Genomic DNA, 12472 nt, shown 5'->3' with positions numbered 1-12472 from the left:
ACGAGCAGACGTGCCCTCGCTGAACCAGTTGTCACCTCTGCTGTCAGTGCTGAATCAGTACTTACGGCTCTCCAGGTGCCCCAGAAGCAGTTGAATTATTCCCATGCCAAGTTACTGCCCTCAATAAATAAAACTGCCCCTGGGGGAATGTTTTCCCTTGCGGAGATTTCTATGGTCAGAGGAAAGAGTTTAAACATCGAGAGGGTAGTGAAAGGCAGATCAGTTCTCCACCAAGGGGAGCTCCATGAGGCACTGCTAAGCAAAATGCAGCTTAGGAGTTGATCCGTGAGCTTTCAGCTGCAGCAGGTCCCAGGGAGGAATTCAGTCTGTGAAGACCAGGTAATGGGGATACACCTCCTAACTCAGACTATCCCCCAAACAAGCAAACCCAGCAGGGGATAAGGTGAGCTTCAGATGTGCTCATCCTCCTTGCAGAGATGAATTGTACCCGCTTGGTCACTCCTTGATCTCAGAGTTGCCGGTCTCCATCAGGAAGCAGCGAAGAAGGAGAAAACATGATTCTTTGTTACCCCCTTGTCTTTTTTCTATTCAAATGACTACCACAAAATGTAGCTGAAGAGCTGAGGAGCAGCTGCACTATCACAAATTATTTTTACCTCATTAAAAAAAATTATCCTTTTAAAATAAGAGCAGCAGAATGGAGATTAGAGCTTCTAGCGCTTTGCCGGGTGTTACTTAGTACCTGTGGATCATTGCATTGATAAAAATATGTACAGACTCACTTTTCAGGTTTAAAAGTGGTTTGTCCTTTTGTTTGCTTAGCTAAATAAAGAGGTTTTGTTTGACCTGTGGTTTTGAATCCAGCTGGCTTTTTAATACACAGTGACTCATACAAAGCAGCCTGCAGAGTCGGTCTCGTTTCCACTGTTACACCGCTGATTTCAGCAGAAACCCCACAGAAAATCCAGCAGTGGGGAGACTTTTGGTTCCTGACCAGGCCTTCCTCACCAGAGCTGTGCTCTTTTTCCTGTAAATGCTCCTGCCGAAATGAGGGAGCTAATCACAGAAAGAGGTACTTCATGCAAGTGAAATTGCCGGGATCAGGCCTTCTGAGGCACTGAAAGTCCCCTAAGAGTTTCAAGGTTAGTAATAAACCATTAGTTTTGAATGAAAATTGGACCTGAGGCCAAGGACTTCCTGCCTCAAAATGGTAATTTTTTATAATGAGATGCTGTCATTATCCTGGCTGATGTGCAATAGAGCTTCACTGGCTTTAGTGGAGCAGGCTCAGAGCTCTTTAGACCAAGACCAACGTTATTTTACTTACATCAGAATAAGCCAAAGAATTTTTAAGGGTGGCAAAGCACGAAATCTCATTTCCATTTTCAGTAAAGGCTGCATATAATATAAGTCATTACCAAACCTGGGACTGATACCTGTACCTCGCGCAGTGTTTTCTCCCCTCACAGACTGTGCCATTGATGTGAGAATGTAAAAGCCATTGAGCCCATGAGCCCGCAGGGACAAGGGAAGATTCGCACTCACCAGCAGTAATGGCAATTTCTATTGCAGTTCTGCAGTCTCTGTGCATGCAAAGCTGTCCGCTGACTCTTGGAAACAGAAGATCAGACACAGTACATGGCTGTTCCCCAAGCTGGCTCCCCATCGGGGCTGTGTGGGGATCACAGCAATGCACTGCCCAGTGAATGGCAACGGGGGCTCCAGGAATTTTTGTCTTCCACAAATCACTTCATGACAAAGGTAAAAGTGCCATTGTCTGAAAGCAGGAGGAGTTTGTGGGTCCAGATATACAGCAAATGCAATTCCATTTTCTCAAATAAATGTCTGCTGTTTAAATAAAAATCTCAACAAGGAAAATATAGGCATCATGCTCTACACAGTTGCCAGATTTCCTCCATCAGAATTGCAGCTCTTCTTTTACTAAAGTAAGATGTTATTTTGGGAGATTAGAGATTATGTAGTCTGCTTTATGTTATTCTGCTCAGGTATCCTTGCAGACTAGGACTCACTTTGAAATTGAAAGGCTGTATTTTACTGCAAGCAGGTTGACATCAATTCCACTCTCAGGACTAACCAAAAAAAACCCATCCAAGTACTCTCTCCTCTTTTGCCTTAATCTTTCCCAGAAATTATGCGTCAGCAAAAGCTTTGTGAACATGGTATATAGAAAAAAAAACAACCAAAAAAAAACCCTTGTTTGTACTGTCCCAACAGTGTGAATGTCTAAGATCACTCTAACCCAAACTTGCTTCCTAGGAAAGGGGAAGAACACTCAGGAAAATAGCTTAGAAGAGTCCCATTTTTAACAGGAGGGATCCAACTTTCTGTTGTAGATAGAGTAAATCACTTGGGAAAGTGCTAAACTGAAAATGTGGTCATTTAATAACAAAATGAAACAAAGCAAATAACATTCCGGGCTAAAAATGGAAAGGTAACTCACCTACGTCCTTTTCACTCCTGGATTAAGTGGCTATTGCTCAAGTAGGATTCTATCCATCCAAGCTTTCTGTATCTAATTATCACACAGGTTGCCACTGCTCGATGAATTTGTGGTGAAAATCCCTGGTGCCCAGTTCCCAACAGAGTTAATGGAGAGAGGTGGCATCAGGGGTGGTCTCCGGCAGATTCTGTCTCCCTAACTTCATGGGCTGAAAAGATGCATATGAAGTTTCTCCTAGGGGCTTATAGAGCTGATACTGGTCTTCAGAGCCTTCACAAGGGCTCCCAGGAGCCTGCTCAGGCTCTACTCACACTTGGGTGCAGGTTTGGTGCCAGAGTGTGAGGAGATCAGTAAGGGAACTGATGGCGACCCTGCCCTGCGGTTTTGTTTCAGCCCACACAGGAATGACAGAGATTCATGGGACTGAAGCCTAGCAGATAGCAATTTTCCAGTTTCACCAGAGAGTTTGTCCCGATTTCACCAATCTGAGGCACTTGCTGGTTTTTGTTGTCAGCAGTTACTATTGTGGGTGATGCAGCATCTTTGTCTGAGTCTGTGCAGGTTACCAGAGCAGGGCCAGGATGCTCCAGGCAGCAGTTTGGTACCTAGCTTTCAGGGGGAAAAGAGTTCAAGCATTCTCTGTGCCACCCAGCTTCAGGGCTAGAGGGCAGGACTTGCCCTCTTCTATTTACAGGCTTAGACCTAGTGTGTGATATGGGGCTTAAAAGAGGGAAAAAGTAATCTTTCTCACTAGCAACTTTTAGAGTTCTCCATCTGAGCAGCATTTTGACCTATCATAAGATCTGGTTTAAATCGTATTTGCAACGTGACTGCAACAGTGCCCTGAGGAACTGGCACGCCTGAAGGTGTTAATCAATTACAATATCACATTTGTGATTATTAGAACTGATAAAAATAATGGGGCTAGCTGAATCTGGAATATACCTTTTTTTTTAATAACTATCTCTTGTATTATCAGAGAAATGATACTGGTTTTCGTAATACTTGCACACACATGAATACAGCATTACTGATTCACAGCCTTGGTGAGGCTTGTTGGATCCTTGTGGCCCAGCTACTCCAGCAGGTAAAGACTTGATGCATTGCTCAGTCATAAGCTGGAAAACACGAATCTAAACTTTTCATATGGTACTAGGCACATAAAAGTAATCTTATTTTGGCCCTTAAATATAAATTGAAATGATAACGGTAAACTAGAACATAAGCAGGATGTAAATGTAGCATAACTTTATATAAACAAGCAGTAACACTGCTTCTGAGATCTGCCATGCGTGTCATTGCTCTAAATAGATCAGTGGTCTGTGAATATGAACCTGAGGGAAGAAGTATTTCTGAACTCTGAACAACATTGACCTCTGATGGGATCTTTCAAGCCACTAAGATGTGGGATTATCAGAAAACTGTATACTGCTCCAAGACAGGCAGGCAGCAAAGATGCACTTAAATGATTTTTCTACAGCACGGTGTCCAAACAAAGGAGGAGGAGAAACAATTCAGGTTCCCCTCAGAACCGGGGATGATAAGGAAAGTCTATTTACTGAGCATTTTACAGGCTTTCAGGGAAGAAGACTGTGACCTTTTTCCTTTCCCCCCCCCCCCCCCCCTCCAGTGTTAGACTACAAGAGGACAAAAAGAGCTGGGTTTAGAGACTGATTTTTCCCCACAGTCTGATAACTTTTTAATGGAGCATTATCATAAAGGGCTAACTTACAACTTGAAGATGAAAGCTACTGGAAACCTGGCAAATTAGCTATAATTAGCAGCCTATTTAATACTGGAAACCTGGCAAATTAGCTATAATTAGCAGCCTATTTAACTGGGCTTTTTGTTTCTTTGGTTGCTGGAAAATAAAAGCCATTTGTGCTTTTCATTACTCCCCCTTTGCCAGACTAAAGAAGAGAACAAACAAGCAAGCAAGCAAGCAGGAAGGTGCCTTTCTTGGTGCAGTATTTCATCTCCATAGTGAATGATGATCTCCTTAGGCAGAATTACACCAGGAGCTTTCAAAAGTAAACAAAGGGACTTTGCTCAAACAGGCAAATTTGCAAGCTTGCTTATTTCTAAAAGCATCTAAACACACAAAGTTATATTACATTTTATATGTTTTTATTCATGTACAAAATGTCATAATTTATCAACGTTGTGCAGCAAAGTATAGATACACACATACATACATACATACACCACCACCACCCCCACCCCCTCAACACGTGCACACATACAAATACATCAGAAACCCAACTTTCTTCCTCTCTGCCCTTCAGAAAGGCAACACTGTTGTGGCAGGTCAGCAGCTAGAAATAAGGTGCTATAATTAAGCAGTATTGGAATGTCTTCACTTTACAAATGGGATGTGCAAATTTATATACAACCACTTTTTCTTTTTTTTCCCCCATGAAACCCAAAACCCCATACCCCGAACCACTCTCAGGGATACAAACATGTATAAAGTGCTAATACTTAAGCATGTTTCCAATGACTTCACGACGCAGTTTGAAGTTTAGAACAGGCACTGTGATAGTTCACTGGGTAGATTGTCACTCGGTGTGGTATGACAGAGAGAAAAGTCAGACTCAGACATCGCTGGGGGACCGGGAGCGAAAGGACACTTTAGCCTGAAAGCAGCCGCAGAAGAGCACCCACATGGACCTCTGGATCTCTTGGTTTCTGTAGGCGTAAATGATGGGGTTGATCATGGAGTTGTAGGTAGCGGGTAGAAGCGTGGCATATGTGTACACAGAAGGGTAGTTGGGATCCCCCACTACACAGTAGATGGCAAAGGGCAGCCAGCTGGCTCCAAAAGTCCCGAGGATTATAGCCAGGGTAGAGACCCCTTTTTTGGTGGCAACATAGTGTGAAGCAGTCAGAAAGTGCTGTTGGAGAGCTATCTGGTGGGCATGCCTGCAAACGATCTTGCAGATCTCGATGTAGAGATGGAGCATGATGAGGAAAATGAGAAAGAAAGAGGCAGACAGCAGCGTCACGTTGCTTTTGGTCAAGGGTCTGACGATGCTGCAGGCGGCAGGGTCGTGGAGGCAGTTCCAGCCCAGGACGGGCAGCAGTCCCAGGCAGAGAGAGACCCCCCAGGCGCCCGCCAGCATGGTGTGGATGCAGAGCACCGTCCTCTCCGAGTAGTAGGTGAGGGCGTTGTAGAGGGAGAGGTAGCGGTCGACCGTGATGGCCAGCAAGCTACTCACAGAGGCTGCGAAGGAGGCGACAAGGAAGCCCACCGTCAGCAGGCTGACCGTCTCGGAGCGGATCACGTACTGGAAAACGAAGTTGAGGATGAGGCCGAGGCCGGCCAGGAGGTCTGCGGTGGCCAGGCTGCCCACCAGCACGAACATGGGGGTGCGCAGGGAGGGCGAGTAGCAGATGATGGCCACCACCAGGGCGTTCTCGCAGGCGATGGCGGTGCCGGAGACGCAGAGCATCACGTCCCAGGGGTTGACGGCGGAGGGCGCGGGGGGCCGCGACGACAGCTCCAGCGAGGCGTTGCTGCTGCCGCCGCTTGCGCCGGTTGCCGGCAGCCGCGGGGCGGCCGCTCCGCTCTGGTTGAGCGCCGGGGCTAGCTCCATGGCCGCCCGGGGGGCCGCGGCTGAGCGCGGGCAGCGGCGTGGAGCGGGGCGCGGGGCGGCGGGGCGCGCATGCCGGGCGGCGGGGCCGGCCCGCCCTGTCTGTGGTGCTGAACAGGGAGAAGTTTCCCGCCGGCCCGGCCGCACCCCGAGCCCCGCCCCGGCCCCGCCCGCCGCCCTGCCCCGGCTTTGGCGGCAGCGCTGACGTCAACGGCGGGAAAGCGGGGCGGGCCTCGTGGGGCGGGGAGGGCAGCTGGTAGCGGGTTCGGTTGCTCCGTCAAGCCGGGCCGGAGGGCGGTCACGGACCGGTGCTCCGCTCTTTGCGCCGGGGCGCAGCACGGCCCCGCAGCCGGAGGGTTTGCTCGGGGATGCGGGCGGAGAAGGAGCGAGTGAAGGCGCCTTGCGGCTGCCGGCCGGGAGCAGGCGGTGGTTTCCCCGCCCTGAGTGCCCCCACGGAGCCTTAGGGAAGAACAGGGCGAGTTTTGCGTTCCGAGGGCGCTCGCTGGAATGGCCCTGAACCCTGCCGGGGGCTTTGTATACCGCGGAACGTAAGTGGTGCCAAACAGCGCTATAAACTGCTGTGGAAAAGCCTGCTTCACGCTGATTCCCTTTAAATAGCATATACTCTAGGGCTGACAATCTGTTTACCAGAGAAAGAATCCACGCTATTGCCTGATGTCCCTCAAAATAATAACGTCAAACCAGAGAAGACCCAATTGCACGTGTGTAAAAAATGGTCTTTCTTTCCATGTCGCACCCTATGGTGTCTCACAATGAAACAGCAGCCAAGGTATTTCCTTTCTAAAGCATATGAACCAATGAAGGAGAACTGTCTTGTGCTAGTCATAGAATCATAGAATGTTTTGGATTGGAAGGGACCTTAAAGATCATCTAGTTCCAACCCCCTGCCACATGCAGGGGACACCTTCCCCTAGACCAGGTTGCTCAAAGCCACATCCAACCTAGCCTTGAACAAATCCAGGGATGGGGCAGGCCACAGGTTCTATAGGCAACCTGTTCCACTGTCTCATCACACTCGTAGAGTAAATAACTTCTTCCTAATATCTAAACGTAAATGTCCCATCAGGTTAAAGCCATTCACCCTTGTCCTGTCACTACATGCTTTTGTAAAAAGTCCCTCTCCAGCTTTCTTGCAGGCTCCCTTCAGGTACTGGAAGCTGCTTTAAGGTCTCCCTGGAGCCTGCTCTTCTCCAGGCTGAACAAGCCCAGCTCTCTCAGCCTGTCATCATAAGAGAGGTGCTTCAGCCCTCAGAGCACCTTGTGGCCCTCCTCTAGACTCACTCAAGCAGGTCCATATCCCTCATGTGTTTGGGGCCTCAAAGCTGAATGCAATAACGTAGGTGGCGTCTTATGAGACCAGAGTAGAGGAGGAGAATTACCTCCCTCAACCTGTTGGTCATGCTTCTTCTGTCACTACCAAACCCAGTTCTACACAAACGTGGGTAGCAGGTAGTTTTCATCTGCAGCAACACGGCTTTCCTGGTGCTAAGGGGACAAGCCAAAAGTTGCCCTCCCACCCCAGTCTGGTAGAGTGTTTGTTCTGCAATGGATGATCAAAATATTGTAGCAATCAAATGACCTCTCGGTTATGGGAACAGGATGCGAACTGCTCAGATACAATTTTTAGCAATACATTAAAAAATATTGTGTTTACTGTCTTGGACAGTCCAAACGTAGAAGGCACACAGGCCACGACACAGGCAAAGGTGGGCACATTCAGTGGGAATTAGAGTTTCATCATTCATTACATCCATCCACGTCCTCCTGCAGGCTAAACACTATTATTAAGACAAGCTGCAGACACTTTGTATCTCTGTAAACTGCCAAAGCTGTTCCTTCCCAGGATTTCTGAAACACAAATCTCAGAGTAATTTAATTTGGATATGACCTGTGGGGGTCGGGTCTGGGGCATTTCTCTGGTCCCACCACCTGCTCAGAGCAGGGACAGCATCGACTGTTGCAAAGGTTTCCCTCAGGGTCGTGTTCAGTCAAGCTGATTATCTCCAAGGAAGGAGACTCTACAGCCTCTCTGGGCAACCTGCGCCTCTGCTTCACCCTCAACTATAAAGATTTATCTAGTTGGACTTCCCCTCACTGCAACTTTAGCCCACAGCCCCTCTTTCTGCATGGTATCCCACTGCTTGTATATTTTCCTATGTCTTCCCAGGCATTATAACAGCACTTGTAACAGCAAAACCAGTGGTAAGAAGGTTTAAGAGGGTTTTGTAAGCCTACATAGCTCAAGCAGTTGGCCACATACCCCCACTACAATTCAGAAAATGCAGTGTTATCTTATTCTCTTTGCCAAGTAAAGAATGGGTTGAGTACGGTCAACATTAGCTTGGATTAAGATGGAGACCACAAGTATCCTAGTGCAGAAATGGACACTACTGAGCAAGGTGGAATAAGGTAAGGTAAAACCCAAGGTAAAGTAAAATCTTGGACTTGCCTAGGGGAAATCCTCCAATCTAGCCCTCAAACAGAGGTGGCTTATTTCAACATTAATTAAAAGGTCTGTGACAGAATAAATTATTCCAAACATCTTCCAAACTGGATTAAAAATGGTGCCATTCAAACTTAGCAAGTCAGGTTTACAAACATGGGCCACCTGGGCTCCATGGTGAAAATAAAATATCTGCAGTATTTTTGCAGCATCTCTAAAAGATAAATTGAAACATGCAATTTATTTTTTTCAGTAATGAACTGTGGTGTGGGAGGTCTCAATTGTGGGTGATTTGTCACATGTTTAACCAACTTACTACCTTTGGGAGACAAGTATATGGCAGGTCTTTTCTATGATAGCATGTACATCATAAGGCAGCGCATGCATTTTATGTTCTGGATATATGTCAGTTTAAACCTCTGTGTTCTTTAATACTTTTTTCTTAACTGAAAACATTGTGAACCCGTGCTATTGAGGCAGAAGTCATTTCATGTGTGGTGAAACCTCGTGAGAGCATTTGGATCTCAGAGTAAGAGGTAGGAAGAGGTTTTGACCTATGAGCCTGTCCAGTCTCACAGCCCTTACCTCTTGTCCTGTATTTCACCCAGTAAGCAGATTGTTCAAGCATTGTAGTGTGTCTCTGAAAGGGAGATGCATGTGTCCATCTTTACTTTGCTCCCTGTTATCAGGTGTTTTCTAAGTCCTTCCATCGCATTAGTGCTAACATTTTTCTGGACTTTTACCCTTTCAAGAGGCGGATGCTCTTACAATCCATGTCCAGTTCTTACTGAGCTCATCGAGCAGTGCTGTGCATCTCCCTCACCTCCCTCACATTGACGAGTGTCAGCTGTCAGGGTTAATGACCAGCACCACACTTATTAAATGGCTACACCTCCTTGGGAACTGTTTATATTTCCAGAGCTGTTGTTAAAGGCAGCTTCTTGCTTCAGTCGTTCCAACAAAAGGTGAGCCACCTGGATTGCTCTTAATTTCAAATGGTTTTAGGACAAAGAGGACTCAAAGAGTAGATAAAGCTGTCACCTAACAGCCATACTCATTTATCCCAGCACCATAAAGAGCAGTGGAAAGAGGTCTGGCAGGACCTGCCCTCTCATCAGGATATTTTCATCTTGACCTCCTAGCTGAGACTGGATCCGTAGATCTCTCAGGGGAATGTAAAAATAAGAAGCTGTGTTTCAGCAGTGCATACCTAAGCACAGCCTATGATATACCTCAGTAATTATCTTAGCAGATTTCCAAAAATTAAGCAGCAACACAGTTAAAAAGTTGCTGAGATAAACGATGTAAAACCTCTCCCCTTGACTTCTCCATCTGCTCTGAGAGCTGAGCAATATCGCGGTGCAATTTTAATATGTGATTATTTAATTTCAGTTAAATATGGATTATTTTGATAGTTGGTATTCTTTAATGATTAATAAGTAGGCTGAGTAAATGTTAAGTATTATTAAATGTGCTTTACATAGCATGAGTTGGAACCAAAACATAAAAAGCACTTCAAAATTTCTCTCTCCAATAACACGCTGAAAATATTGAAGAGTCATTTTTCTTCTGGCAGCATAAAGAAGCCTTAAAGTAAAGGCAGGAGGAGGGGAAGAGAGAAGGGATAACACAGATGGTGAGCTAACCAGTGCTGACATTTCAGAGATTTCTATGCAGCTGGTGTGAAAAGATGTTTTAAGCACTTAGCAATCCATTTAGGCACCTCTTCGAGTTCGTCATTTTCCTGACTTGGTGAATTCAGCCTTGTCATGGGTGTCACTCATCAGAGGTACCCCCTGGCTGATCCTTCAGATTTAGGCACCTGCAAACATGCTGCATTGGAAAACTTACTGATGACATAAACCTCAGGAGGGTTCAGGCACCATTTAAGATTTTGGTAGTGTCCTACCCAGTCCTGTTTGTCTGCCACACATCATGTTTCCCACGTGGTCTCTGACTGTGCTTCTCGAGGGAGCACTCGTGGTGCTGAAACTCCCCTTCAGTGCATTTCAGCTGCTCGGTTGCTCTGTCCCCCATTCAGATACAGCCCAAAAACCAGCCTGTATGTCTGTAAAATCTATTTTACTTGCAAAATAAGGCAATATGGGACCACATGAGCACAACTATCACACTTTTTCTAGCACATGCTTAGAATGAAAATCCTGGTTTACTCTGTCGCATTCACAAAGCTGCATTGCTTCAATAGATTTTATGGGTGCTTTGGAAAGCAGTACTGTGTTATGTGGTCTGTGAATCACTAGCTGAAAGTACAGGGACAAACTTCACATAAATAGGTGAAAATATGCTTTAACTAGGGTAACAAATACTTTTTATCAGGGATGAATTGGAACTGAACCTTAGGTTGAAGCCTGCAGAGTTTGAGGTGTCATGCATTTCATTTTCAATGAGAAGAGAATGTAAACATGGGTATGTACAGAAAAATAGAGCAAACACGAGTGTGAGCTTTCACTTATGGCTCTTAAAGGACTTCTTTGCAACAGTTTAATGTGAGATTCTTCCTCCACCCTTTTTCCCTTTATGGGTAGAGCTCCCACCCAGCCTCCCCTCTTCCTGCCCTATCCCACAGTCTTGGCAGCTGCCAGTTCTGCCCGTGGCTGACAGTGGCTCAGTCTCAGGCTATGAAACCTCCTCCTCCTACCACTCCCACTTCGGACAGGATGAGATTTTGATGCAGCTTTGACCTCTTAGGTCAGGCAGGGACTCTCCCCAGGGAGACACCTTCTGAGTGCTCACCACCCAGAGACTGCTGCTTGGGTATTTTTTTTCAGGTGCTTGAGCTTTTTTATTAGGAGGGCAACTAAGCTGCTCTGAGGGCTGGAGCACTCTCCTATGAAGGCAGGCTGAAAGAGCTCAGCTTGTTCAACCTGGAGAAGAGAAGGCTCCAGGGAGACCTGAGAACAGCTTCCAGTAGCTAAAGAGGCTACAAGAAAGCTGGAGAGGAACTTTTTACAGTCATCGGAGTAGGGGAAATGGCTTTAAGCTGAAAGAGGGGAGATTGAGATTAGACATTGGGAAGAAGTTCTTCCCTGTGAGGGTGGCGAGGCGCTGGCACAGGTTGCCCATAGAAGCCGTGGCTGCCCCATCCCTGTCAGTGCTCAAGGCCAGGTTGGATGGGGCTTTGAGCAACCTGGTCTAATGGAAGGTGTCCCTGCATGTGGCAGGGGGTTGGAACTTGATGATCTTTAAGGTCCCTTCCAACCCAAACCTTTCTGTGGTTCTATGACTCTGTGACTATGAGATTACACATCTACTTAGCAGTCTCCACATCTGTCAGCCCACTTCCATCAGCCACCTAGGCTGGTTTAGCTTCCGAAGGAATAATATTTGTTAGCAACACTTGGATGCTAAAAGAGCTGCACATGGGTTTGTATAGAGTTCGTTAGGAAAGACACAGTCATTGCTTACCTTTATTAAAAATGATAGCCTCTGGTCCACTCTGTTTATTTCTAGAGATAAGTGATTAATATAGCGAAGGTAAATATATGTACTTTGCAACTTTTCCTTCCTTGACCTGCTTGTTCAGTTGATGGAAAGAAATCAGAAGCAGCAGAGGTCATTCGTCATTAGATGTGTCATCTAGTGCAGTGGAATAAGGTCTTTTATTGCTTTTATTCTTTTAAACTTTTTCAAAACCTTTTTGCTCAAGTTTTTAAATGGCTTCAAACTAGCCTTTAAATTGTTCAAGGGCTTTTCTGCACATCTAAGTGAGGAAGTCCTGAGTTTACCTAACCAATGTCCTTTGCTGCATTGCAAATTTATTTCATGAAAACATTTGTGTTGTTTCGTATGACCCTGTAAGTTGCTGTTTAGTTAGTTCACGGGAGGGTGTAGGTATATTTTTTTCATTAAAGTTAATAGTAAGTTTGAGAACAATTTTTCCAGAAACTAAAACCCAAGCTAAAAATAAATTTCATTGTGGAAAAAGCACTGTGCCCATCTTCCTCTCAGAAATTGCTCTCAGAAATTGCAAGA

At 46.0% G+C, this 12472-nt stretch overlaps 1 protein-coding gene across 1 annotated transcript; it reads right to left on the bottom strand.

Moving 5' to 3' along the window:
* Positions 1-4647: 4647 nt before the first annotated feature.
* GPR6 (G protein-coupled receptor 6) lies at positions 4648-6018 on the bottom strand. The gene has a single exon (XM_057413214.1). The coding sequence runs from the start codon at positions 6016-6018 to the stop codon at positions 5017-5019; it is 1002 nt and encodes a 333-aa protein (XP_057269197.1). The 3' UTR covers positions 4648-5016.
* Positions 6019-12472: the final 6454 nt, after the last annotated feature.

Source organism: Pezoporus wallicus, unplaced genomic scaffold (genome assembly GCF_028554395.1).
Source record: "Pezoporus wallicus isolate ANWC-B61680 ecotype Strahan unplaced genomic scaffold, APGP_CSIRO_Pwel_v1 contig_7505, whole genome shotgun sequence".
Classification (NCBI taxonomy): Eukaryota; Metazoa; Chordata; class Aves; order Psittaciformes; family Psittacidae; genus Pezoporus; species Pezoporus wallicus.
This window is presented reverse-complemented; position numbering and strand designations above follow the sequence as displayed.